Source organism: Gopherus evgoodei, chromosome 18, assembly GCF_007399415.2.
Source record: "Gopherus evgoodei ecotype Sinaloan lineage chromosome 18, rGopEvg1_v1.p, whole genome shotgun sequence".
NCBI lineage: Eukaryota > Metazoa > Chordata > Testudines > Testudinidae > Gopherus > Gopherus evgoodei.
Genome location: NC_044339.1, coordinates 1240523 through 1268178, shown reverse-complemented (window position 1 = coordinate 1268178; position 27656 = coordinate 1240523). Strand labels below are relative to the sequence as shown.

General features: G+C 56.8%; 1 protein-coding gene across 7 annotated transcripts in view; it reads left to right on the top strand.

The window, feature by feature from the left end:
• RAP1GAP (RAP1 GTPase activating protein) overlaps window positions 1-27656 on the top strand; it is a 214217-nt gene that overhangs the window by 117486 nt on the left and 69075 nt on the right. For 5 of the 7 annotated variants that reach the window (XM_030537282.1, XM_030537279.1, XM_030537281.1 and 2 more), the window contains exons 4-6: window positions 25121-25156; window positions 26265-26312; window positions 27547-27585. In XM_030537282.1, the coding sequence (XP_030393142.1) occupies window positions 25139-25156; window positions 26265-26312; window positions 27547-27585 (105 nt within the window). In that variant the 5' untranslated portion in view covers window positions 25121-25138. Of the gene's footprint in view, window positions 1-718; window positions 763-21024; window positions 21108-25120; window positions 25157-26264; window positions 26313-27546; window positions 27586-27656 lie in introns of those variants that run through there. The other 2 variants (XM_030537284.1, XM_030537283.1) reach the window with 2 other exon arrangements.

The window sequence follows — 27656 nt, the reverse complement described above, 5'->3', positions numbered from 1 at the left end:
CTCTCCTCCCACAAGTCCCAGCCACGACCCTGTGTGCCAGATCCAACAATGCATCCCCCTCCTTGGGGTTTGCAGCCTTTGCCTGTTCCCAGACTGGGATCCTCTCCCAAGCCACATCGACATCACCCTGTCTCCAAGCTCCCCATGGCCCAGCAGTGCAGTGCCATGCTGGCTGGGAAGGCAGCATTTGGCCTCCAGCAGGTGTGGTATAGGAGGTGTAGGCCAGGGGTGCAACAGGGAGAGCAAGCTGCAGCAGCCTCCTGTAGGCTCCTATGACTTGCAGTGCCAGCCAGAAATGCTGTAGCAGCATGTGCTGCCCCCCAGCATGTGCCCTGTGCCAGGGGAATTCTCCCTGGAGCAGCGTTTCGGGCCAGAACTGCACCCCAGGAGTGGAACCAGTGGAGCTCTATGGAGCAGGGCCATCGCCTCTGCTTTAAGGGGTGTCGCCTTTCATATGCACCTCAATTGCACTGGGCCGTCTCCTGTAGCCAGCTGCAAGCCTGGGCCCCGCGACATTCTGTGCGTGGTGATCTCACTCTGTTATTCAGCCACCTGTTGTGCCAGCCAGAGACTCTGGTTTCCCTTTCTGTACAAACATTCCAATAGCAGGAGCATGTCGCTCACACAGGCAATGCCACTTTGGTTTGACAGGAGGAGGGCTGGCCCCCCTTGGAGCACTGCGTGGGGACGGGGCTGATGATAGCATTTCAGGATGATACTTTCCAGAGACTGGCTGCTGCTGTCCTCATCTAGCACCTTCAGGTATTGCCCAGAATAGCCTGGTTCATTTGTTCCGTGGTGAAATGCTCGGAGCTGGGCTCAGCTCTCGGCTGCTGCTGTCAGGACTTCCCGGGGATTGGGCTCTGTGGGCCATGCTGAGCACGTAGCCATCTTCGTGGCCCATCCTGCCTCGACTCCTCACCACCCTCAGATAACAACTTGTTCCTGTGCTCAAGCGAGATGGCTCTGTCTGCGTGTTCACACCTCTGATGTGCTGGCTACCCCCAAGCATGTGGTGCAGGTGCAGGGGCATATGAACACTGACATCCAATCCAGTTTCTGCCAGGGCAAGTCATGCCTGACCAACCTGATTGCCTTCTATGAGGAGATAACTGGCTCTGTGGATGAGGTGAAAGCAGTGGGCGTGTTATTCCTTGACTTTAGCAAAGCTTTTGATATGGTCTCCCACCGTATTCTTGCCAGCAAGTTAAAGTAGTATGGGATGGATGAATGGACTATAAGGTGGATAGAAAGCTGGCTAGATTGTCGGGCTCAACGGGTAGTGATCAATGGCTCCATGTCTAGTTGGCAGACGGTATCAAGCGGGGTGCCCCAAGGGTCGGTCCTGGGGCCGGTTTTGTTCAATATTTTCATTAATGATCTGGATGATGGGATGGACTGCACCCTCAGCAAGTTCGCAGATTACACTAAAATGGAGGGAGAGGTAGATACGCTGGAGGATAGGGATAGGATACAGAGAGACCTAGACAAATTAGAGGATTGGGCCAAAAGAAATCTGAGGAGGTTCAACAAGGACAAGTGCAGAGTCCTGCACTTAGGAAGGAAGAATACCATGCACTGCTACAGACTAGGGGCTGATTGGCTAAGCAGCAGTTCTGCAGAAAAGGATCTGGGGATTACAGTAGACAAGAAGCTGGGTATGAGTCATAGAATCATAGAATATCAGGGTTGGAAGGGACTACAGGAGGTCATCTAGTCCAAACCCCAGCTCAAAGCAGGACCAATTCCCAACTAAATCATCCCAGCCAGGGCTTTGTCAAGCCTGACCTTAAAAACCTCTAAGGAAGGAGATTCCACCACCTCCCTAGGGAACCCATTCCAGTGTTTCACCACTCTCTGAGTGAAAAAGTTTTTTCTAATATCCAACCTAAACCTGCCCCACTGCAACTTGAGACCATTACTCCTTGTTCTGTCATCAGGTACCACTGAGAACAGTCTAGATCCATCCTCTTTGGAACCCCCTTTCAGGTAGTTGAAAGCAGCTATCAAATCCCCCCCTCATTCTTCTCTTCTGCAGACTAAACAATCCCAGTTCCCTCAGCCTCTCCTCAGCCTCTCCTCATAAGTCATGTGCTCCAGCCCCCTAATCATTTTTTTTGCCCTCTGCTGGACTCTTTCCAATTTTTCCACATCCTTCTTGTAGTGTGGGGCCCAAAACTGGACACAGTACTCCAGATGTACTCTAGTCAGCAGTGTGCCCTTATTGCCAAGAAGGCTAATGGCATTTTGGGCTGTATAAATAGGGGCATTGCCAGCAGATCGAGGGACGTGATCATTCCCCTCTATTCGACATTGGTGAGGCCTCATCTGAAGCACTGTGTCCAGTTTTGGGCCCCACACTACAAGAAGGATCTGGAAAAATTGGAGAGTCCAGCGGAGGGCAACAAAAATGATTAGGGGGCTGCAGCACATGACTTATGAGGAGAGGCTGAGGGAACTGGGATTGTTTAGTCTGCAGAAGAGAAGAATGAGGGGGGATTTGATAGCTGCTTTCAGCTACCTGAAAGGGGGTTCCAAAGAGGATGGATCTAGACCAGGGGCAGGCAACCTATGGCACACGTGCCGAAGGCGGCATGTGAGCTAATTTTTAATGGCACTCACACTACCCGGTTCCTGGCCACCGGCCTAGGGGGCTCTGCATTTTAATTTAATTTTAAATGAAGCTTCTTAAACATTTTCAAAACCTTATTTACTTTACATACAATAATAGTTTAGTTATATATTATAGACTTATAGAAAGAGCCCTTCTAAAAACGTATTACTGGCACGTGAAACCTTAAGTTAGAGTGAATAAATGAAGACGCGGCACAGCACTTCTGAAAGGTTGCCAACCCCTGCTTTAGACTGTTCTCAGTGGTGGCAGATGACAGAACAAGGAGTAATGGTCTCAAGTTGCAGTGGGGGAGGTTTAGGTTGGATATTAAGAAAAACATTTTCACTAGGAGAGTGGTGAAGCACTGGAACGGGTTCCTGTGGAGGTTTTTAAGGTCAGGCTTGACAAAGCCCTGGCTGGGATGATTTAGTTGGGGATTGGTCCTGCTTTGAAGCAGGGGGTTGGACTAGATGACCTCCTGAGGTCCCTTCCAACCCTGATATTCTGTGATTCTATTCTATGATTCTATGGTACTTGGATGGGAGACTTGAGGTGCTGTGGAGACGCGGGTGATGATTCAGTAGAGGGCCCTCTTCCCTTTCAGTTAGCATTGTGCTTATAGCTTCCAAGGCCAGGAGGGACCCTTGTGCCCATCTAGTGTGACCCCGGAGAGCCCTGACCAGAGACCTGCCCCCAGTAATCCCCAGGGCAGAGCTTTGAGAATGGTCAGGGATGGAGAATCCATCATGACCCCAGTGAATTGGTCCAACGGTTAATTACTGTCACTGGTAAAAATGTTCGCCTTAGTCTGAATGTGTCCAGCCTCAGCTTCCTGCCACCGGGTCGGGTCAGAGCTGTCGCTGTCAGACTGACAAGCCTCTTATGAAGTATTTGTTCCCCATGTAAGTACTTACAGGCTTGGATCAAGTCACCCCTGAGCCTTCTCTTTGTTAGGGTAAATGGATGGAGCTCTGTGAGTCAGTCTCTATGCGGCAGGTTTTCTAACCCAGTTTAATCATCTCCCTGGCTCTTCTCTGATCCCTCTCCAGTTTATCAGCATCCTCCTTGAGCTGTGGCTGGAGCCAGGAGCAGGTGCCCCAGTGCCAAGCACAGAGGAAAATGTCATACTAGCCATTCTCCTGTTAAGGCATCCATGGATTGCTTTAGCCCCTTTTAGTCACAACCTTGCACTGGGAGTCATGTTCAGCTGATCATCCCCCATGATCACGGCTGCTGGAAGGACTGCAAGAGTGCTGGGCCAAGCCTCCAAACAACAGCCTAACCTTCCCAGATCCCCCAACCAACAGCCTGACCCTCCCAGATTCCCATCCCCCAACAGCCTGACCCTCCCAGATCCCCATCCCCCAATGGCCTGGCCTTCAGCTCCCCAGCCCCCAGCCCCCAACAGCCTGACCCTCCCAGATCCCCAGCCCCCAATGGCCTGACCCTCCCAGATCCCCAGCCTGCACCCCACAACGGCCTGACCTCCAGCGGCGTATCATCGCCTAGGCCAACAAGGCCTAGGCCTAGGCCGGCAAATTTGCTCATGCCTCCCAACTCTACCCCTTCCCCAAGTCCCTGGCCTGCCTCCTCCCCCAGACACGCCGCACTTCCCTCCTTCGACCTCCCTCCCAGGCAGAGCAGGGGTGAGCTGGTGCCCGCGGGCACAGGGAGTAACCCAGGGGGGCTGGGAACTGCTCCCTGCCCAGCTCACCTCCGCCATCCCCCGAGCATGCCGCAACTCCCCTCCCCCCCTCGCTGCGCGAAAGCGCTGGGAGGGGGGAGAAGTGAGTATCGGTGCTCAGGGGATAGCGGGGGTGACCTGAGGCCGGCGGGCGCAGGGAGTAACTCTTCGGGGAGAGGGGGCAGGGAACCGCTCCCTGCCCCAGCTCACCATCACTCCACCCCCACCATCCCCCGAGCGCGCCACATCTCCCTCCCTCCCTCCCAGGCTTGCCATGGGGGAGCAGAGCTGAGCTGGCACGGGGGGAGGGGGGCGGCAATTTTTTGAGGGCCTAGGGGCGGCAAATTTGTTAATCCGCCACTGCTGACCCCATCCAGCTACCCAGTCCCCATCCCCCAATGGCCTGACCCTCCCAGATCTCCAGCCCTCACCCCCCAACAGCCTGACCCCTTCAGCTCCCCATCCCCCAACGGCCTGACCCTCCAACCTCACCAGCCCCCACCCCCCAACGGCCTGATGCCTTCAGCTCCCCAGCCCCCACCCCCCAACGGCCTGATCCTCCCAATTCCCCAGCCCCCTCCCAACCAACAGCCTGACCCTCCCAGCTCCCCAGCCCCTGCCCCACAATGGCCTGACCCTCCCAGATTCCCAGCCCCCTCCTTACCTTACTTTCCCTTCTGACCAGCCTGAAGCCCTCAGGTGACAGGTCCTTCCTGTTTCCCAGACCTGTCAGGTCCCCAGCACCTATTGAAGCCTCTGCTGCTGTTTGTGAGGGCCCAGCTGCCAGTATGTGAGTCAGTGCAAAGAAGGACCTTGGTGCTGACCAACTGGGCCAGGTCATTGCATGCTCCCTCCCAGCCAGGTTTTAAAGGGGAGAGGGAGACAATGGCCATTTGGGTGCTGGGATCTTTGTAGAAGTTGGGGGGCCAGGGCCAAAGTAGTGGAAGAATTAATGCTTAAATATCCCACCGAGAGCACATATGTTTCTTTTGTTAAAAAGTGGGAGGGCATGGCCTCCTGGCCTCCCCGGTTCCGGCACTGCTGACCATGACTCCAAATTGTTTTCAGAGTCACTGCTGCCCAGGATCGAGCCCCCCTGCTGTAAGTGTGACCAGCATTCTTTGTTGCTAGATATAGACATATATGTTCAGCCCTGTTAAAGTGCCTACAGAACCAAAGCCCGGAGCACTTGGCATCAAAGATCCCATGGGACTATTCACATAAACTGGGTCATTATTGCTGATGTCCTGGACACACTGCAGTTGGCAATAGTAACTACATTCTTCCTACCTAAATTCCTTCAGTTTAATTGGAGGTGGTGTTCTTCCTGCCTGTCCTAAAATGTTGTGCAGTTTTGTAGAGAGTGGCTGCGGCATTCCTTCCCAGAGGGGTGAAAGGAATCCTGTGCATACCGGTATTAAGCACTGTGGGATGTGCTGGGATTAACTGCTGCTATTTCTGACATGTGGTGTCATGACGCACACAGACTATATGTGATACCTTGAGTCATTGCAGTTCCTGTGCCTTTGTTCTCTGGCTCCATCTGTCACAAGCGGCACCAGACTAGCAGGGGACCTGTGTTTCCCTTTCATTTTTGCCGGTGAAACCCGTTGGCTCTGCTCGGCATGACTCACAGGTGGGAGATTCATTCCTGTAGCCTGCTAATTACTTTAATTACCCTCACCTGGCTAACAGCACACAGCTACTGCCAGCCACTTTCCTTAAAGAGACGGTAATCCAAAGAGCTGCTGCCTCTGATTCAAAGTATCAGGAATGACTTGTGTTGCAAGGGTCCCCAGAGGTCCCTGCCAAGAGCCAAGGCTCCATTTGCTGGGCTGTACCCACAGCAAGCAAGGCCCTGCCCACAGGGCTTCCGCGAGGGGACAGTGTCACAGAGTGTGGGGGAGTCCAGGCCCTGCAACCCTCAATTCCTGCGATTCACCGTGACTCTCAGCCAGACAGTAAAACAGAAGGTTTATTAGACGACAGGAACACAGTCCCAAGCAGGGCTTGTAGGTACAACCAGGACCCCTCAGTCAGGTCCCTCTGGGGGGCAAGGATCTTAGACCCCAGATTCCGGGTTCCCTGCCTCTTCCCAGCCAGCCCAAAACTGAAACTAAAAACCTCTCCTGCCGGCTCTCTTCCTTTGTCCAGCTTCCCGGGCAAAGGTGTTGACTCTCCCTCCCCCCTACCTGGCTCAGGTTACAGGCTCAGGTCCTGTCCCTCACTTAAAGTCAGCCCCTGCTCTCCCATCCCCCATGCAGACAGTCTCTACTGCGTCACATCTCTCCCCCCTTCGAGACTGAACTGAGCGGGGTCACTCTGCCCAGTGACCTGGGGAAGTTCAGGGCCCCCTCTCTGGGACAACGCATCCGCTATCAGGTTGGCACTTCCCTTCACATGGACCACGTCCATGTCATAGTCCTGCAGGAGCAGGCTCCACTTCAGGAGCTTGGCGATGGCTCCTTTCATCTGGTGCAGCCAGGTCAGGGGAGAGTGGTCGGTGTACACGGTGAAGTGTCGCCCAAAGAGATATGGCTCTAGCTTCTTAAGGGCCCACATCATGGCCAGGCATTCCTTCTTGATGGCCACATAGTTCTGTTCCCAGCATAGCAACTATTTGCTCAGGTAGACGATGGGGTGTCTCTCCCCCTTTTCATCCTCCTGCATTAACACCGCCCCCCGTCCCGTGTCTGAGGCGTCGGTGAACACCATAAAGGACTTGTCAAAATCTGGGTTTGCCAGAACTGGGCCACTAACCAGAGCCTCCTTCAGCGCCCGGAGAGCCTGCTGGCACTGCTCAGTCCAGACCACCTTGTCTGGCTTCCCCTTCTTGCACAGCTCAGTGATGGGGGCGGCTATGGCGCTAAAGTGGGGCACGAACCTTCGATAGTACCCCGCCATCCCAATAAAGGCCTGGGCCTGCTTTTTGGTTTGGGGGGCAGGCCAGTCTCTGATCACCTCCACCTTGGCTGGTTCCGGCTTTAGGCAGCCGCTCCGCACCCAATGGCCCAGGTAAGATACTTCAGCCATGCCCACCTTGTACTTCTCAGCCTTTACAGTCAGCCCAGCCTCCCGGAGTCGGTCCAGCACTTGTTTAACCTGGGACATGTGGACCTCCCAGGTCTGGCTAAAGACACAGATATCATCAATATACGCTACTGCAAAACCCTCCGTCCCCTTCTGCAGCTGATCCACCAGGTGCTGGCTTGAGGCTGAAAGGAAGGATCAGAAACTCATAGAGCCCCAGAGGGGTGATAAAGGCCGATTTCAGCCAGGCATCTCCATCCAGCAGCACTTGCCAGTAGCCCTTGGTAAGATCCATGGTGGTGAGGTACCGAGTGCATCCTAGCTTGTCCAGGAGCTCGTCAGGCCTGGGCATGGGGTAGGCATCAGATACGGTGATGGCATTGAGCTTTCGATAGTCCACCTAGAACTGGATCAACCTATCCTCTTTGGGGACCAGCACCACCGGCGAGGCCCAAGGGCTGGAAGATGGCTGGATCACCCCCAAAGCCAGCATGTCCCTGACCTCTCTTTCCAGGTCCTGAGCAGTTTTCCCTGTGACTCGGAAAGGGGAGCATCTTATAGGAGTATGACAGGTTTCAGAATAGCAGCCGTGTTAGTCTGTATCCGCAAAAAGAACAGGAGTGCTTGTGGCACCTTAGAGACTAACAAATTTATTTCAGCATGAGCTTTCGTGAGCTACAGCTTGGGAGACAGGCCAGTCCTCGCTTATAGACAGCCTCCCAACCTGAAGCAAATACTCACCAGCAACCGCACACCATACAACATAAACACTAACCCAGGAACCTATCCTTGTGTGATGCAGTAGGGTCTGTCTGTGTGGGGGAAGGGAGAGCCGGGGAGGACTTTAGGTGAGGGACAGGATTTTTAAACCTGTAAACTGGTAGGGGGGTAGAGTGTCAGCACCTTTGCCCGGGAAGCTGGACAAAGGAATCGGCCAGCTGGAGGAAGGGCAGTTCAGTTTCGGTTTTGGGCTGAGTGATTGGAATTCAGGGAATCCTATGCTGGGATCCAAGCACCCTAAACCCCCAGAAGGACTCGATTGGGGGGTCCTGGTTGTGCCTCCAAGCTCTGCTGTAACCTGCATTCCTGTTGTCCAATAAACCACCTGTTTTACTGGCTGGCTGAGAGTCACTGTGGGTCCCAGGAAGAGGGGTGCAGGGCCAGACTCCCCCACCCTCCGTGACAACTGGTGGCAGCGGCGGGAGATACTGCACCCTGTGGACAGCGCTTCCTGCAGTAAGTGACTTGGGAGCAGTAAAACGAAGGGGTGATTAACCCCTGGGAGTGTGCGCCCAGTGAGAAGGACTTTGCAGTAACAGGGTCCCCCGGGGGATTGCAGGAGCAGTCCCGGGGCGGAGGAGTCTGCAACTCGACCCTGGCAGAGAGGTGGTGACCTCAAGAAGGGCTGGTGCACTAGGGGTCCCCCTGGAAACCGTGGGGAGCGGCGAGCACCCCGGCCTGTGAGTGGCCAGCAGGAAGATGTATGCCAAGCGGCGCAAGTGCGACCTGCTGGAGCTGTGCAAGCAGAGGGGGCTGCGCAGGGGCAGGCTCACCAAGGACCAGCTGGTTGCCCGGCTGGAGCAGGGAGACCTCATGAATGAATGGAGCCCTGTCTCTGAGGGAAGCAGCCGGGCAGATGCAGCGCAGGCACCAGTGTCTGTCCCCACTGGGAGTGGTCAGCCGTCGGACGAGGGCTTCCCGAGACCCCCCCTTCCTATGCCTAGGGGAAGGGCGGGGAGGAGCCCAGCGGCTACCGAGGGCACCGTTACCCCCCTGGCCAGCAGGGGATCCTCCTGGCGATGCTCACCCCCGAGCAGGGGATCATCCCGGCAGCACTCGGCATCCGTGGAGCGGAAGCAGCTGGAATGGGAGAAAGCTAAAACTGAGAGAGCTGGAGGATCGTGAGAGACAGAGAGAACATGAGGAGAGATAAAGACAGCGGGAACTGGAGACGAAAGAGCGACAGCATCAGCATGAGCTGGAACTGGTGAGGCAGAGGGGCAACGGGCCCCCAGCTGCGATGAGTGAGGGGGGGCCCAGGACTGTGCGGAGCTTTGATAAGTGCATCCTGGCCCAGCGTAAGGAGGAGGAGGACATGGATGACTTCCTGGATGCCTTTGAGACGGCCTGCGAGCTGCACCAGGTAGCTCCAGCAGACAGGCTCCAGGTTCTCACCCCCTTACTGGACCCCAAGGTCGTGGCATTGTACCGCCAGCTGGGAGAGGAGGAGAAAGGGAATGTTATAACCTTAGTCCCAGATTTGGACCTTAGCGTCCAAAATATGGGGGTTAGCATGAAAGCCTCCAAGCTTAGTTACCAGCTTGGACCTGGTACTTGCTGCCACCACCCAAAAAATTAGAGTGTTTTGGGGCACTCTGGTCCCCCTGAAAAACCTTCCCTGGGGACCCCAAGACCCAAATCCCTTGAGTCTCACAACAAAGGGAAATAATCCTTTTTCCCTTCCCCCCTCCAGGTGCTCCTGGAGAGATACACAGACACAAGCTCTGTGAATCCAAACAGAGTGACTCCCCCTCTCCGTTCCCGGTCCTGGAAACCAAAAGGACTTTCCTATTCCCCCAGAGGGAATGCAAAATCAGGCTAGCCAATTCAACACACACCGATCTCCCCTGATTTCTTTCTCCCACCAATTCCCTGGTGAGTACAGACTCAATTTCCCTGAAGTAAAGAAAAACTCCAACAGGTCTTAAAAGAAAGCTTTATATAAAAAAGAAAGAAAAATTACAAATGGTCTCTCTGTATTAAGATGACGAATACAGGGTCAATTGCTTAAAAGAATATTGAATAAACAGCTTTATTCAAAAAGAATACAAATCAAAGCACTCCAGCACTTATATTCATGCAAATACCAAAGAAAAGAAACCATATAACTTACTATCTGATCTCTTTGTCCTTACACTTAGAAACAAAAGATTAGAAAACAGAACTACTTCTCCAAAGCTCAGAGAAAGCAGGCAGCCAGAAAACAAAGACCTCAGACACAAACTTCCCTCCACCCAAAGTTGAAAAAATCCGGTTTCCTGATTGGTCCTCTGGTCAGGTGTTTCAGGTGAAAGAGACATTAACCCTTAGCTATCTGTTTATGACAGGGAACTACGAACTATTCAAGCAGGCCCTGCTGCACGAATTTGGGCTGACTCCTGAGATTTACCGGGAGAGGTTCCGGAGTCAGGATAAAACCCTGAGGTCTCATATCTGCAGCTAGCCGTCCGCATGGAGGGATACGCCAGCAAGTGGGCAGATGGGGCCCAGACGAAGGGGGACCTGGTTAAACTGCTGGTAGTGGAGCAACTGTATGAGCGGTGCCCATCCGACCTGAGGCTATGGTTGAGGGACCAAAAGCCAGAGAACCCGCGACATGCAGGGTGGCTGGCTGATGAGTTTGTGAAGAGCCGGTCGGGGTGTGGCAGGGAGGAGTCTCAAAGGAACAGGATCGCCATGATGCAGAGAGAGAGTCATCCTGGGACCTCCCAGAGGGGGAATAGGGAGAACCCCCTCCCAAGGGGAACACCCAGCGTCAGGGACAACCGACCGGTTTGAGGGGACCAACGGGACGTGAGCTGCTATCAATGTGGCCAGAGGGGCCACATATGGTCCCAGTGCCCCAGACTCAAGGACAGACTGAGCAGACCGACCCCACACCGGGTTAACTTGGTAGAGACCCAGCTGGACGAGGGGCAGCATTCGCAGGAAATGGGGACTGGCTGCGTACTGCCTGCGAAGGAGGGAGGAGGGCCCCAGGTCAGCTCCTCAAGGGGGCTGGATGCTCCAGGCTCCGAGGTTTTGGTTTACAGGGTGGGCGCGGGGCTGCCTCTCCGGAGAGAGTGCCTAGTTCCCCTGGAGGTAGATGGGAGGAAGGTCACTGGGTACTGGGACACAGGCGCAGAAGTGACGCTGGCCCGGCCCGAGGTGGTGGACCCAGATCGGATGGTGCCCAACACCTACTTGACCCTGATGAGTGTGGGCGGGACCCCATTCAAGGTGCCTGTGGCGAAGGTACACCTGAAGTGGGGGGCCAAGGAAGGCCCCAAGGACGTGGGGATACACCCATATTTGCCCACGGACTTGTTAATGGGAGGGGACCTCAAGGACTGGCCTAGTAACACCCAGAGTGCCCTGGTCGTGACTCGTAGTCAGAGTCGGCGCAGGGCACTGCACCCTGACAATGGGGAAGGTACTCTGCCCGAGGTGCAGGACCCTAACATGGTGGGGAGGGAATGCCCAGGGACACAGCTCAGAGAGGCTGCGGCCTCAGACCCAGCCAGCGAGAGAGAGCAGATCCCCTTCCCTGTCCCAGCTGCTGAGTTCCAGGCCGAGTTGCAGAAAGATCCTTGCAGAGGCCAAGGGACCAGGCTAACCTCAGTGCGGTACAGACCATGAGGAGAGGTTGCAAGGAGAGGTTCCTGTGGGAGAAGGGGTTCCTGTACCGAGAATGGGCTCCCCCAGGGGAAGTAGAGTCATGGGGGATCAGGAGGCAGCTGGTGGTTCCCCAGAAGTTTCGCCACAAGCTACTGTATCTGGCCCATGACATCCCTCTCGCAGGGCACCAGGGAATCCGGCGCACCAGGCAGAGGCTGCTACAGAACTTTTACTGGCCTGGGGTCTTTACCCATGTCCGACAGTACTGCCAATCCTGTGAACCCTGCCAGAGGGTGGGGAAGGCCCAGGACAAGGGGAAAGCGGCTTTGAGGCCTTTACCCATCATAGAAGAACCTTTCCAGAAGGTGGCCATGGACATAGTGGGACCTCTCAGCAAGGCGACCCAGTTGGGGAAGAAATACATCCTGGTGGTGGTGGATTTCGCCATTTGCTACCCCGAGGCGGTGGCCTTGTCCTCTGTCGAAGCAGACATCGTGGCAGATGCGCTGCTGACCATTTTCAGCAGAGTGAGGTTCCCCAAGGAAGTCTTAACGGACCAGCGGTCCAACTTCATGTCGACCCTGCTCTGGTGTTTGTGGGAGAAATGTGGGGTCCAGCATAACTGGGCCTCAGCGTACCACCCCCAGTCCAATGGGCTAGTGGAAAGATTCAACGGGATGCTGAAGATGATGCTAAAAACATTAATGAACCAGCACCCGCAGGACTGGGACAAGTACTTACCTCACCTGCTGTTCGCATACAGGGAGGTACCCCAGGAATCTACTGGGTTTTCGCCTTTTGAACTGTTGTATGGAAGGCGGGTAAGGGGGCCCCTGGACCTGATGAGAGACGAATGGGAGGGGAAGGACACTCCTGATCGAGAGTCGGTGGTGGAGTATGTCCTGACCTTCCGAGAAAGACTTGCCGAGCTCATGGGCCTGGCCAGGGAGAATCTGGCCCGAGCCCAGAGGAAGCAGAAGGTCTGGTATGACCGCACGGCCGGGCCCGCGCCTTTGCCACCGGTGATCAAGTGATGGTTCTCATCCCCGTGAGGAAAAACAAACTCCAGGCTGCTTGGGAAGGGCCCTTCAAGGTTATCAAGCAACTAAATGAGGTAAACTATGTGGTGGAGCTGTCTAACCGGGCGCACCACCGCCGGGTGTACCATGTGAATATGATGAAGCCATACTATGACAGGGGGAATGTGGTGTTGGCCGTGTGTGGACATTGGGAGGAGCAGGGAGATGACCCCTTAGTGGATCTATTCCCTGGAACAACAGCTGGTTCCCCCCGGAGGCGATTCCCCTCTGATCAGCTGACCCTGGCCCAGCACGCTGAGATCAGAGGGGTGCTGCATCTGTACCGACAGCTGTTTTCCAACCAGCCAGGACGCACTAATTTGACTGTCCACCGGGTGGAGATCGGGTCACACTCCCCTATAAGATGCTCTCCTTTTCGGGTCACTGGGAAAACTGCCCAGGATCTTGAAAGAGAGGTCAGGGACATGCTGGCTTTGGGGGTGATCCAGCCATCTTCCAGCCCTTGGGCCTCGCCAGTGGTGCTGGTCCCCAAAAAGGACGGGTCAATCCGGTTCTGTGTGGACTATCGAAAGCTCAATGCCATCACCGTATCTGATGCCTACCCCATGCCCAGGTCTGACGAGCTCCTAGACAAGCTGGGAGGTGCTCGATACCTCACCACCATGGATCTTACCAAGGGCTACTGGCAAGTGCTGCCGAACGCAGATGCCAGGCTTAAATCGGCCTTTATCACCCCTCGGGGGCTCTACGAGTTTCTGACTCTGCCCTTCAGCCTCTAGGGAGTGCCGGCCACCTTCTAGCGCCTGGTGGATCAGCTACTGAGGGGGATGGAGAGTTTTGCTATGGCGTACATTGATGACATCTGCGTCCTTAGCCAGACCAGAGAGGACCACATGTCCCAGGTTAAACAAGTGCTGAACCGACTCCGAAAGGCTGGGTTAACAGTAAAGACTGAGAAGTGCAAGGTGGGGATGGCTGAAGTATCTTACCTGGGCCATTGGGTGGGGAGCGGCTGCCTGAAGCCGGAACCAGCCAAGGTGGAGGTGATCAGAAACTGGCCTGCCCCCCAAACCAAAAAGCAGGCCCAGGCCTTTATTGGGATGGCGGGGTACTATCAAAGGTTCATGCCCCACTTTAGTGCCATAGTCGCTCCCTCACTGAGCTGTGCAAGAAGGGGAAGCCAGACAAGGTGGTCTGGACTGAGCAGTGCCAGCAGGCTCTCCGGGCGCTGAAGGAGGCTCTGGTTAGTGGCCCAGTTCTGGCAAACCCAGATTTTGACAAGCCCTTTATGGTGTTCACCGACTCCTCAGACACGGGACTGGGGGCGGTGTTAATGCAGGAGGATGAAAAGGGGGAGAGACACCCCATCGTCTACCTGAGCAAGAAGTTGCTATGCTGGGAACAGAACTATGCGGCCATCGAGAAGGAATGCCTGGCCATGGTGTGGGCCCTTAAGAAACTGGAGCCATATCTGTTTGGGTGACGCTTCACCGTGTACACCGACCACTCTCCCCTGACCTGGCTGCACCAGATGAAAAGAGCCAACGCCAAGCTCCTGAGGTGGAGCCTGTTCCTGCAGGAACATGACATGGACGTGGTCCATGTGAAGGGAAGTGCCAACCTGATAGCGGACGCATTGTCCCGGAGAGGGGGCCCTGAACTTCCCCAGGTCACTGGGCAGAGTGACCCCGCTCAGTTCAGTCTCGAAGGGGGGAGAGATGTGATGGACTAGGGACTGTCGGTGTGGGGGATGGGAGAGCCGGGGCGGACTTTAGGTGAGGGACAGAATTTTTAAGCCTGTAACCTGAGCCAGGTAGGGGGGAGGGTGTCAGCATCTTTGCCCGGGAAGCTGGACAAAGGAATCGGCCGGCTGGAGGAAGGGCAATTCAGTTTCGGTTTTGGGCTGGGGCGGGGGAATTCAGAGAATCCTATGCTGGGATCCAGCACCCTGAACCCCCAGAAGGACTCAGTTGTGGGGTCCTGACTGTGCCTGCAAGCTCTGCTGTAACCTACATTCCTGTTGTCCAATAAACCTTCTGTTTTACTGGCTGGCTGAGAGTCACTGTGAGTCCCAGGAAGAGGGGTGCAAGACTGGTTTCTGAGGTGTCTTCTTGCTCAGGTACCCTTCGCTGACTCTGACTATGAGGCACGACCAGGGGACTCTGGGTGTTACTTGGCCAGTCCTCGAGGTCCCCTCCCATTAACACATCCGTGGGCAAATGTGCATGTACCCCCAAGTCCTTGGGGCCCTCCTTGGCCCCCCACTTCAGGTGTACCCTCGCCACGGGCACCTTGAATGGGTCCTGCCCACGCCCATCAGGGTCAGGTAGGTGTCGGGTACCATCCAATCTGAGGTCACCACCTCAGGCCGGGCCAGCGTCACCTCTGCGCCCGTGTCCCAGTACCCAGTGACCTTCGTCCCATCTATCTGCAGCGAAACAAGGCAGTCTTTCCGGAGGGGCAGCCCTGCGCCCACCCTGTAAACCAAAAACCCAGAGCCTGGAGCATCCAGCCCCCCAGAGGAGCTGACCTGGGGACCTCCTCCCTCCTTCACAGGTTGTACGCTGCCAGCCCCCCTTTCCTGGGAATGTTGCCCCTCCTCCGACTGGGTCTTTACCCAGTCTACCCTCTGCGGCTTGGGTCTGCTCGGTCTGTCCCTGAGTTTGGGGCACTGGGCCCGTATGTGGCCTCGTTGGCCACAGTGATAGCAGCCCATGTCTCATGGGTCCCCTTGAGTGGGTTGGATGGACCTGATGCTGGATGTTCCCCTTTGGTGGGGATTCTCCATAGGCCCCCGCTGGGAGGTCCCATGGTGACTCTCTCTCTGCGTTGAGGCAGGCCTGCTCCTTCAAGACTCCTCCCTGTTATCCCCTGCTCAACTGTCCACAAATTGGTCGGCCAGCTGGCCTGCGTGCTGCGGGTTCTCCGGCTTCTGGTCCATCAACCACAGCCTCATGTCGGACGGGCACTGCTCGTACAGGTGCTCCAGTATGAATAGGTCAAGCAGGTCCTCTTTAGTTGGGGCTCCAGCTGTCCACTTGTGGGCATACCCCTGCGCCCGGTTGACCAGTTGTTGGTATGTGACCTCACGGGTTTTATGCTGACTCCAGAACCTTTTCCGGTACATCTCAGGAGTCAGCCCAAACTTGCAGAGCAGGGCCTGTTTGAACAGTTCGTAGTCCCCTTCCTCCGCCCCTTTCAGTCGGCTGTACACCTCCACGGCTGTGGAGCCCAGTAAGGGGGTGAGAAACTGGAGCCTGTCTGCAGGGTCAACCCTGTGCAGCTCGCAGGCATTCTCAAAGGCCGTCAGGAAGGTATCTATGTCCTCCCCCTCCTTACGCCGGGCCAGCAAGCACTTATCAAAGCTCTTTGTAGGCTTGGGTCCCCCCTCACTCACCGCAGCCGGGGCCCCACTGCTCGCCAGCCAGGCCAGCTCCAGCTCATGTTTGCGCTGTTTCTCCTTGTCCTCCAGCTCACGCTGGCGCTGGTTCACTTCATGTTTATGCTGGATCTCTTGTTCCTTCAGTTCTTGCCTCCTTAACTCGAGCTCTTCCCGTCTCTGCTTCCTGTCATATTCCAGCCGCATCCGCTCCATGGATGCCGAGTGCCGCCGGGAGGATCCCCTGCTGGGGGGTGAGCTTCGCCGGGAGGATCCCCTGCTGGGGGGTGAGCTTCGCCGGGAAGATTCCCTGCTGGGGGGTGTCACGGTGCCCTCAGTATTTGCTGGGCTCCTCCTCACCCTTCCCCTAGGCATAGGAAGGGGGGGTCTCGGGAAGCCCTCAGCCGCCGGCTGACCACTCCCAACTGGGACCAACACTGGTGCCTGCGCTGCACCTGCCCGGCTGCTTCCCTCAGAGACAGGGCTCCGTCCATTCAAGCGGTCTCCCTGCTCCAGCTGGGCAATCAGCTGGTCCTTGGTGAGCCTCCCACCGCGCAGCCCCCTCTGCTTGCACAGCTCCAGCAGGTCGCACTTGCGCCACTTGGCATACATCTTCCTGCTGGCCACTCACAGGCCGGGGTGCTCGCCGCTCCCCACGGTTTTCAGGGAGACCCCCAGTGCACCAGCCCTTCTTGAGGTCACCACCTCTCTGCCAGGGTCGAGCTGCAGACTCCTCCGCCCCTGGGACCGCTCGCTGCAATCCCCAGGGGGACCCTGTTACTGCAAAGTCCTTCTCACTGGGCACACACTCCCAGGGGTTAGTCACCCCTTCGTTTTACTGCTCCCCAGTCACTTACTGCAGGAAGCGCCATCCACGGGGTGCAGTATCTCCCGCCACTGCCACCAGTTGTCACAGAGGGTGGGGGAGTCTGGTCCTGCACCCCTCTTCCTGGGACTCACAGTGACTCTCAGCCAGCCAGTAAAACAGGTGGTTTATTGGACAACAGGAACACAGGTTACAGCAGAGCTTCCAGGCACAGTCAGGACCCCTCCACCGAGTCCTTCTGGAGTTTCAGGGTGCTTGGATCCCAGCTTAGGATACCCTGAATTCCCCCCACACAGTCCCAAAATGAAACTGAAACTAACCCCCTCCTGCCGGCCCCTTCCTTTGTCCAGCTTCCCCGGGCAGAAGTGTTGACTTCCCACCCCCCTTGCCTAGCTCAGGTTACAGGCTCAGATATTGTCCATCCCCTAAAGTCCTCCCCTGCTCTCCCATCCCCCATGCAGACAGCCCCTACTCCATCACATCCAGACTCCCCCACACTCCGTGACACCTTGCAACAAAGCCCGATGACAGCTCTGTCCACATATCTATTCAAGTGACACCATCATAGGACCTAACCACATCAGCCACACCATCAGGCTCGTTCACCTGCACATCTACCAACCTGATATATGCCATCATATGCCAGCAATGCCCCTCTGCCATGTACATGGCCAAACCAGACAGTCTCTATGCAAAAGAATAAATGGACACAAATCTGACATCAGGAATCATAACATTCAAAAACCAGTGGGAGAACACGTCAACCTCTCTAACCACTCACTGACAGACTTGAAGGTGGCAATTTTGGAACAAAAAAACTTCGAAAACAGACTCCAAAGAGAGACTGCTGAACTCGCATTAATATGCAAATTAGATACAATTAACTCAGGCCTAAACAGAGACTGGGAATGGCTGGGTCATTACACTAATTGAATCTATTTCCCTATGTTAAGTTCTCCTCACACCTTCTATGGGTCATCTTAATTATCACTTCAAAAGTTTTTTTTCTCCTGCTGATGATAGCTCATCTCAATTGATTAGACTCTTCCTGTTGGTCTGGCTACTTCCAGCTTTTCATGTTCTCTGTATGGATAAATATCTCCTGTCTGTGTGTTCCAGTCTATGCATCCGAAGAAGTGAGCTGTAGCTCACAAAAGCTCATGCTGAAATAAATGTGTTAGTCTCTAAGGTGCCACAAGTCCTCCTGTTCTTTTTTTAGGAGGATGTGACCCGGTCTCCACCTGGTGGACAGTCAAATTAGTGCATCCAGCCTGGTTAGAAAACATCTGTCAGTACAGATGCAGCACCCCTCTGATCTCAGCTTGCTGGGCAGGAGTTAGCCGCTCAGAGAGGGAATTGTTCCAGAGGGGAACCAGCTCTTGTCCCAGGGAATAGATCTACTAAAGGGTCAGCTCCCTGCTCCTCACACGTGGCCAACACTACATTCCCCCTGTCATCATATGGCTTCATCATATTGATATGGTACATCCGGCGGCGGTTTGCCCGGTTCGACAGCTCCACCAAATAGTTTACCTCATTTAGCTGTTTGACAACCTTGAAGGGACCTTCCCAGGCATCCTGTAGTTTGTTTTTCCTCACGGGAATGAGAACCATCACCTGATCCCCAGTGGCGTAGGCGCGGGCCCGCGCCATGCGGTCATACCAGGCTTTCTGCTTCCTCTGGGCTCTGGCCAGATTCTCCCTGGCCAGGCCCATGAGCTCAGCTAGTCTTTCCCGGAAGGTCAGGACATACTCCACCACCGACTCTCCATCAGGAGTGGCCTTCCCCTCCCATTCGTCTCTCAGCAAGTCTAGAGGCCCCCTCACCCACCTACCATATAACAGTTTGAAAGGAAAAAACCCAGTAGACTCCTGGGGTACTTCCCTGTATGCGAACAGCAGGTGAGGTAACTACTTGTCCCAGTCCTGCGGGTGCTGGTTGATAAATGTTTTCAGCATTATCTTTAGTGTCACGTTGAACCTCTCCACCAGCCCGTTGATGAGCTATAGCCCATGAAAGCTTATGCTGAAATAAATTTGTTAGTCTCTAAGGGTATGTCTACATCTACAATTTTGCAGCGCTGGTTGTTACAGCTGTATTAGTACAGCTGTATAGGGCCAGCGCTGCAGAGTGGCCACACTTACAGCAACCAGCGCTGCAAGTGGTGTTAGATGTGGCCACACTGCAGCGCTGTTGGGCGGCTTCAAGGGGGGTTCGGGGAACGCGAGAGCAAACCGGGGAAGGAGACCAGCTTCGCCGCGGTTTGCTCTCGCGTTCCCCGAACCCCCCTGCAAACCGCAGGGAAGGAGACCTGCTTGCTCGGGGGTTCGGGGAACGCGAGAGCAAACCGGGGAAGGAGACCAGCTTCGCCGCGGTTTGCTCTCGCGTTCCCCGAACCCCCCTGCAAACCGCAGGGAAGGAGACCTGCTTGCTCGGGGGTTCGGGGAACGCGAGAGCAAACCGGGGAAGGAGACCAGCTTCGCCACGGTTTGCTCTCGTGTTCCCCGAACCACCCTGCAAACCGCAGGGAGGGAGACCTGCTTGCACGGGGGTTCGGGGAACGCGAGAGCAAACCGGGGAAGAAGACCAGCTTCGCCGCGGTTTGCTCTCGCGTTCCCCGAACCCCCCTGCAAACCGCAGGGAAGGAGACCTGCTTGCTCGGGGGTTCGGGGAACGCGAGAGCAAACCGGGGAAGGAGACCAGCTTCGCCACGGTTTGCTCTCGCGTTCCCCGAACCACCCTGCAAACCGCAGGGAAGGAGACCTGCTTGCACGGGGGTTCGGGGAACGCGAGAGCAAACCGGGGAAGGAGACCAGCTTCGCCGCGGTTTGCTCTCGCGTTCCCCGAACCCCCCTGCAAACCGCAGGGAAGGAGACCTGCTTGCTCGGGGGTTCGGGGAACGAGAGAGCAAACCGGGAAAGGAGACCAGCTTCACCACGGTTTGCTCTCGCGTTCCCCGAACCCCCCTGCAAACCGCAGGGAAGGAGACCTGCTTGCACGGGGGTTTGGGGAACGCGAGAGCAAACCGGGGAAGGAGACCAGCTTCGCCGCGGTTTGCTCTCGCGTTCCCCGAACCCCCCTGCAAACCGCAGGGAAGGAGACCTGCTTGCACGGGGGTTCGGGGAACGCGAGAGCAAACCGGGGAAGGAGACCAGCTTCGCCGCGGTTTGCTCTCGCGTTCCCCGAACCCCCCTGCAAACCGCAGGGAAGGAGACCTGCTTGCTCAGGGGTTCGGGGAACGCGAGAGCAAACCGGGGAAGGAGACCAGCTTCACCGCGGTTTGCTCTCGCGTTCCCCGAACCCCCCTGCAAACCGCAGGGAAGGAGACCTGCTTGCTCAGGGGTTCGGGGAACGCGAGAGCAAACCGGGGAAGGAGACCAGCTTCGCCGCGGTTTGCTCTCGCGTTCCCCGATCCCCCCTGCAAACCGCAGGGAAGGAGACCTGCTTGCTCGGGGGTTCGGGGAACGCGAGAGCAAACCGGGGAAGGAGACCTGCTTGATTACCAGAGGCTTCCTCAGGTATGCTGGGATACCTGCTTATTCCACGGAGGTCAAGAAAAGCGCTGGTAAGTGTCTACACTTGATTACCAGCGCTGGATCACCAGCGCTGGATCCTCTACACCCGAGACAAAACGGGAGTACGGCCAGCGCTGCAAACAGGGAGTTGCAGCGCTGGTGATGCCCTGCAGATGTGTACACCTCCTAAGTTGCAGCGCTGTAACCCCCTCACCAGCGCTGCAACTTTGTGATGTAGACAAGCCCTAAGATGCCACAAGCACTCCTGTTATTTTTGTGGATACAGACTAACATGGCTACTACTCTGAAACCACCACCAGAATGTATTTCTTCCCTGACCAAGTCGTCTTACTGAGAGGTCCCACTATGTCCATGGCCACCTTCTGGAAAGGTTCCTTTATGATGGGCAAAGGCCTCAGTGCCACTTTCCCCTTGTCCCGGGCCTTCCCCACTCTCTGGCAGGGGTCACAGGATTGGCAGTACTGTTGGACAGTGGTAAAGACCCCAGGCCAGTAAAAGTTCTGTAGCAGCCTCTGCCTGGTGCTCCGGATTCCCTGGTGCCCGGCGAGAGGGATGTCATGGGCCAGGTACAGTAGCCTGTGGTGAAACTTCTGTGGAACTTCCGCGCCTACTCAACACAAGTGAGTATATATTTGTCGCTCTGTATTTGTTGGGGAGCTAACCCTGCACACAGGAGCACTGTCTCTGGATCCCCCCTGATTCCATTTCCCGTGGGGGAGCCCATTCTCGGTATAGGAACCCCTTCTCCCCCAGGAACCTCTCCTGGCAACCTCTCCCCATGGTCTGTACTGCGCTGAGTTCGGCCAGGTCCCTTAGCTTCTGCAAGGAGGGATCTTTCTGCACTCAGCCTGACACTCAGCAGCTGATGAAGGAACGGGGAATTAGCTCCCTCTCGCCTGCGGGCTCTGAAGCCTCAGCCTCCCTGAGCCGTGTCCCTGGGCACCCCCTCCCCTCCGGGGTAGGGTCCTGCACCTCGGGTAAGGTACTCCCCCTGCAGTCAGGGCAGAGTGCCCCTTGCTGTCTCTGGCTTCAGGTCACGACCAGGGCACCCTGGGGGTTGCCTGGCCAATCCTCCAGGTCCCCTCCCCATTAACACCTCAGTGGGCAAATGGTGGTGCACCCCCACTTCCTTGGGGCCCTCCTTGGCCCCTCATTTCAAGTGTACCCTCGCCACAGGCACCTTGAATGGGGTCCCACCCACCCCCATCAGGGTCAGGTAGGTGTTGGGCATCACTCAATCTGGAGCTACCACCTCAGGCCGGGCCAGCGTCACCTCAGTGCCCATGTCTCAGTATTAATTGACCTTCCTCCCATCCACCTCCAGGGGAACAAGGCACTCGCTCTGCAGGGACAACTCCGCTCCCACCCTGTAAACCGAGAAACAGGAGTCTGGAGCATCCAACCCCCCAGAGGAGCTGGCATGGGGCCCTCCTCTCTCCTGAGCATTAGATAAGCCTGCCCCTCGTCCAGCTGGGTCTCTACCTAATTAACCCTTTGTGAAGGGGGATTGGTCCCTTTATCCAAGAGGGGAAACTGAGGCATGGAAGGCTGTGTGTCACCCATGTCAACAGAGAGCTGAGATGACAACTCTGGGCTCCTAGCTCCAAGACTCTGGCAGGGGCACTAAAGCATCCTAACTTGGGGGAGGGGAGTTGGCTCTGGATCAGTGGGGCTGGACAGGATAGGGGACCGCTGGTGGCTGGCTGGCCTAGTGCAGTGGTTTTCAAACTTTTTTTCTGAAGAAAATTTTTGATGCCCGCAACCCAACGGAGCTGAGGATGAGAGGTTTGGAGAGTAGGAGGAGCTCAGGGCTGGGTCAGGGTTGGGGTGTGGGTCTGAGGGCTGTGGGGTGGGGCCGGGAGTGAATGGTTCAGTTGTGGGAGGGGGCTCTGGGCTGGGGCAGGGGGTTGGGGTTGGGGTTCGGAAGGGAGGGAGGGAGTCAGGGCTCTGGACTGGGGGTGCAGGCTCTGGGGTGGGGCTGGGGATGAGGGGTTTGGGGTGCAGGAAGGGGCTCCAGGTTTGCAAGGGGCTCAGGGCTGGGGCAGGGGATTGGGGTGCAAGGTTGGGACATAGGCTTATCTTGGGCAGCTCCTGGTCAGTGGCACAGTGGGGGTGCAAAGGCAGGCTGCCTGCCTGTCCTAGCACCACGGACCACACTGTGCCCCAGAAGTGGCCAGCAGCAGGTCTGGCTCCTAGGCAGAGGCGCGCCAGTGGCTCCACGTGGCTCTCGCCCACAAGCACTGCCCCCCACCAGCTCCCATTGGGCAGTTCTCGGGGCAGGGGCAGCGCACAGAGCCCAGTGGGCCCCCTGCCCCGCCCTGCCTACTGCTGCTGGCTGCTTCCGAGGCACAGCGCGGTGTCAGGACAGGTAGGGACTAGCCTGCCTTAGCCGAACAGCACTGCCGATGGGACTTTAAACGGCCCGGTCGGCAGTGCTGATCAGAGCCTGACATTTCGTGACTCAGTACTGGGTCACAACCTGCAGTTTGAAAACCACTGGCCTAGTGGGTGCTGCTCCCCCATGTCGAGGGCTGTGTGTGAAAGCAGCCTTGGTCTGCTGTTCACATGACCTCTGAGCAGTAGTGCTGAGAAAGTTGCCCCCTCCCCAATAACCGGGGTGGTATTTGAGGATGCAGGGCTGGGGCTCAGCAGAGAGCTTGGCATGGGCTGAGTTGAGCTGCTGTCTGTTACAGCGTGAGCCTGGGAGCAGGTGGGAGCAGCCTGAGTCTTTCACACACCCAGCCGCTGGGGTACGTCGTGGTGGAGACCCCTGGCCATCCAGGTGATCTGAAGCCAACTCCCTGGCTCCTCTGCACACCCTGGGGCAGGCTGGAGCAGAGAGACCTGCCCCTTGGCACGGCTTTCTCCTGCACCTGGCTCCACGCCCATAAAGTACACAGCGAATCCCAGCACCGGGTGAGCCACTACTCACCTCCGTGCCTCCTGGTATCCCGGGGCTGAGGGGCCGGGGGCTGGGGCTGGCTGCTCCACAGGAGCTCAGAGCAGCTGGGGCTTGTGTGGTGCTTGGGGAAGTGCCCCAGGAGAGTCCCAGCCCATCAGGATGGCTCGGCTGCAGCCCTTCTCCTCTGGTGCACCAGGGCTGCACAGGAGCGACTCAGCTGAGTACGGCTGGAACGTGAGTCTGCTCAAGAGCAGCGTCTCGGGCACTCAGTGGCATCAGCATCGGGGACCCTGGGGCCTCCAGCAGCATCCGCCTGTCCTGGCTGGGTTTGCTCGGGTGGTGCCTGACAGTGACCCCGACCCTTGACCACTGGCCCAGAGAGCCAATGCTGTAGCAGGTCTGCAGGCTGGGGCGACAGAAGGGCAGGAGGGGACGCACACCAAAGTGGGTGAATGGGGCTGGGATGTGGGGGAGGCAGTGAGAAGCGCTGGCCTGGAGGGGGATCAGTGAGGGGGAGGAGCCCCCGAACCAGCCAGGGCTGCTTCCAGTCTAGCTGTTTCATATGAAGTTCAGGGCTCTGTGTTCCAGCCCTTCCGCCCACTCCAGCTGGGAGCTGCTGCCAAGACAAGTAATTAAGCGCAATTGCTTGTGTTAGAAGGGAAAGTGGTTAACCCTGCATGCCTAGGGGTGAACAGGGGCCCGTACCGTATGTGCGCATGTGGGGTGTGTGTCCAGGAGTGCATGTGAATGAGTTCTTGGGGGTGCACGTAGGTGTGTGTGCAATGTGTCTGTAGTTTGCATGTGGGTGTGTGAGGAGGGTGTCTGTGTGCACATGCATGTTGGCAGGTGTGTCTATGTTCAGGAGCATGTCTGGGTGCACAAGGGTGTTTATGGAGGGGGAGGGAAAGTTGTGTGTGTGTCTCTCTCTCCTTGTGTGTGTGGATTCCTATATGGGTGCATGTCTGTGTTTGGCCATGTGCCCGTGTACACGGCTGTATCTCAACACAAGTGAGTGTATATTTGTCGCTACGTATTTGTTCGGGGGCTAACCCTGCACACAGGTATCTCAGTAAGTGTCGGGGGGTGGGGTTCGCCCATCTAGCAGCTCTGTCCTCTGGTGAGCAAGCTCCCCCTACCCCCACCCTGTGCTGGTCCCCAAAGGGCAGGGCACATCGGGGCTCTCCATGTAATGTCTTGGGAAATCCAGCCCATCGTATCCGAGCCCCATCAATGGGCCAGACAATTCCCACCTGGGACAGGCCAGAACTGCCCCCACCCTGCAGGCTGAGGGGTGCATGGCCTAAAAGGAGGACAGCTCTCATCCCATTTGGGACAAGGGCTAATGGGCTCGAGCAGGGAGCGTTCCCCCTGGATTCACTGACTGCCCCAAGATTAGACTCAGCTGGGGAGGGAGTCCCCTGGCAGTGGGAGTGTCAGCGGAGGCCTGAGGCCAGCACAGTTACTGAGAGCAGTGGTGGGGCAGATGGGAGGAGTGAGGGCCAGGCTGGGGCAGGGGCTGAGACCTGGCTGTCTCTGAGTCTCATCAGACCTACCCCTGAAGTGCTCGCGCTATCCCAGCCTGCCCTGCCTGAGGTTCATGGGGGCAGCCTGGCTATCCCGTGCAGGGCACTGGTGGCAGCCCTATGACAATGGGCACTCTAGGCCTGCTGGGATTGCAGAGCAGGGTCTCGGCCCTTCGCACTGATGCAGGCTGCTTTCTCTCTCTTGCAGACTTCAGAGTTGTTTGAGATGATCGAAAAGATGCAGGTGAGTCACCTCCCTGGAGCTGGGCCCATGGCTGGCTGGGCAGAAGAAAGGAAGGAGGGAAGGTGCAGTGCACACTAGGAGGCATGGCTGGGGGGCAGGCGGACTCTGGGGAGCCACCCAAGAAGTGGAGGCTGGTTTGGGGAAGGGATTCCCAGCAGGACCCTGCTCTGGGCCCATCTCAGCCCGGGGAGTTTCCCGATGAGAGATCCGCCAGGGCCCCTGTGTCCCATGGGAGAGCCCGGGCAGGAGCAGCCCTTGAGGCTCAGAGATTGGAGGAGGTTGGACAGGGTGTTGACTCGGTACATTCGGCAGAGGCTGTTGCTGTGGCTGGAGCCTAGAGAGCTTTTAACTGAGTTTTTCAGTGTCTCGCTGCAGCTGATTCAATACATTTCTGGAGGGGACGGGTACGAGCAGGGTCTCCTCTGATGCTGCAGGTTGAGCAGAGCCAGGGGGATGGGGGCCCTGCAAACCCCTAGGTGCTTTCCAGAAAGGCCCTTTGCACTGGGCTCCCCTCGGGAGGGGTCTCTCTGTGGACCCTGACTTGGGATTGAGGATGAAGCTGCTCCGTCATCCCCTCCTGGGACTGGCGTTTCTAAGCAGGCTGCTGGCAGTGGCTAAGTCGCCAAGCAGAGGCATCTGCAGGAGCAGGGCCCAGACTGGGAACAAGGCTCTGCCCAGCCAGTTCAGCGTGCAAAGCCGACCTCTCCAAATGAGCAGAGCTGAATGGCTTCCTGGGGCTTTGCAGCCCTGGGACTTGTCCCTGTCCTGATGCACTGCACAGACACACGACGATGCAGAGACTCTAGCAGAGGCTGCGCAGCCACAGTGGCAACCAGCCCCCCACCCCCAGCTGTGAGTACATGGACACACTTGCAGAGATCCTGCCAGGCACTGCCGCAGATGGACACAACCCCCAAGTCCCTCCCACAGCCATCGATTCAGAGGAGGATAAAGAGCAGGGACAGCCACGCGGCTGTGACCCACAGCTGCCTGCAGATCTGTGCCAAGCAGGAAGCAGCCCCCACCCGCAGAGCAAACACGCACTCTGGTGCCAGGGCCTGTGCTCAGGGCCACCCACTGACTCTCTCTTCCTTGTTGTCTCTCACAGGGAAGCAGAATGGATGAACAGCGATGCTCCTTCCCACCCCCTCTCAAGGTAGGCCCCAGAGGATGCTGCATGGGGGCAGGGGCATTGGCTCTCCTTCCCCCAGCACATTTGGGGTTACCCACTCATGCTGGGATTCCCTCTGCAGCGTCGGATGGGGCCGGTGCTTTGCACCACCTGGCTGCAGTTGGCTCTGGCACCCCTTGCGCTCTGTATTGAGCTCAGCGCCCACAAAGAGGCTCTGACTAGAGGCAGAGAAATCGATGCCCCCCCTGGCCCCTAGCTCTGAGGGCTGCTCAGCAGGAGCTGTCCAGGGTTCCCAGCCTCTGCTCTGCCACTGTGCTTTACTTTGAACACCGCCCTCCTTGCTTTTCCAGTCGTACCCAACCCCTGCTCTGCCAACACCCCTCAGTGCTGGCCCGCAGCCTCCTACATAGAAGCTGTCAGCTGTTCTGCAGTGTGGTTTGCTCTTGTGCTCAAGTGGGAAGACCATCTGACTCATTCTCCTGGTCACCTCAGGCGGGATTTGAACCCCAATCTCCAAAGGTGACAAGCTAATGCCTTCAGCCAGCAGAGAGCAGCTCCAGCTGGGATGGGCATCCCTGAGAGCCATCGCCTGTTCCCAGGGGCTGACCGTAGCGAGTGCACCCTGTCTCCAGCCGCTGTGCGGGGTGCCCAGTGGCCGTGGAGACGTCCCTGCTGGGCTGTTGGCAGGAGAAGGGACGGCTGATTGACAGATGCACAGCGGGCCGGCACAGTTCATTGGCCTGACCACATGCTACCCACAACGGCACTCATCAGTGTCCCTGCTGATCCGAATGTTCAGCCTTTAATGAGCTCTAGGGGGGTCACCAGTGACCTGTCTGGCTTTGTTCCTCGATCGCCTTCGCAGGGGGCTGGCGTCTGGTGGGTCCTGCCTGCCCCATCACAGATATTTGCTCTGCTTCCGAGTGCCTCCTAGGCCCCTTGTGCAGCACCACTTTCTACAATGAGGCGTCCCATTATTGTGCACCAGCGCAGCTCCTCTGGTGGTAGAGACCTGTCTACACTACAGCTTCCACTACCAGTACGCACCCCAAAGTGCTCTGCTCTCTGAGCTCCATCCCCCAGGGGAGATGTGGATGCTGGGCTTTAAGGATAAGCCTCTTCTCTGTCTGGCAGGTTCTTGAAGGAAGGCCAGGCCTGGCTGGGGGGCCGGGGCCCAGGGAGGGCAGCAGCAGGCCTGGCTCTCACACAGGGTGAACTCTCCCAGTCGATGATCCTCTGCTGTGTTTGTCTTTTTCAGACTGAAGAGGATTATATCCCATATCCCAGCGTCCATGAGGTAATGAAGGTGCCCATGCTCTGCCTGTGTCATGTTTACATTGCTGTGGAGACCAGAACCCGGTCTGGGGT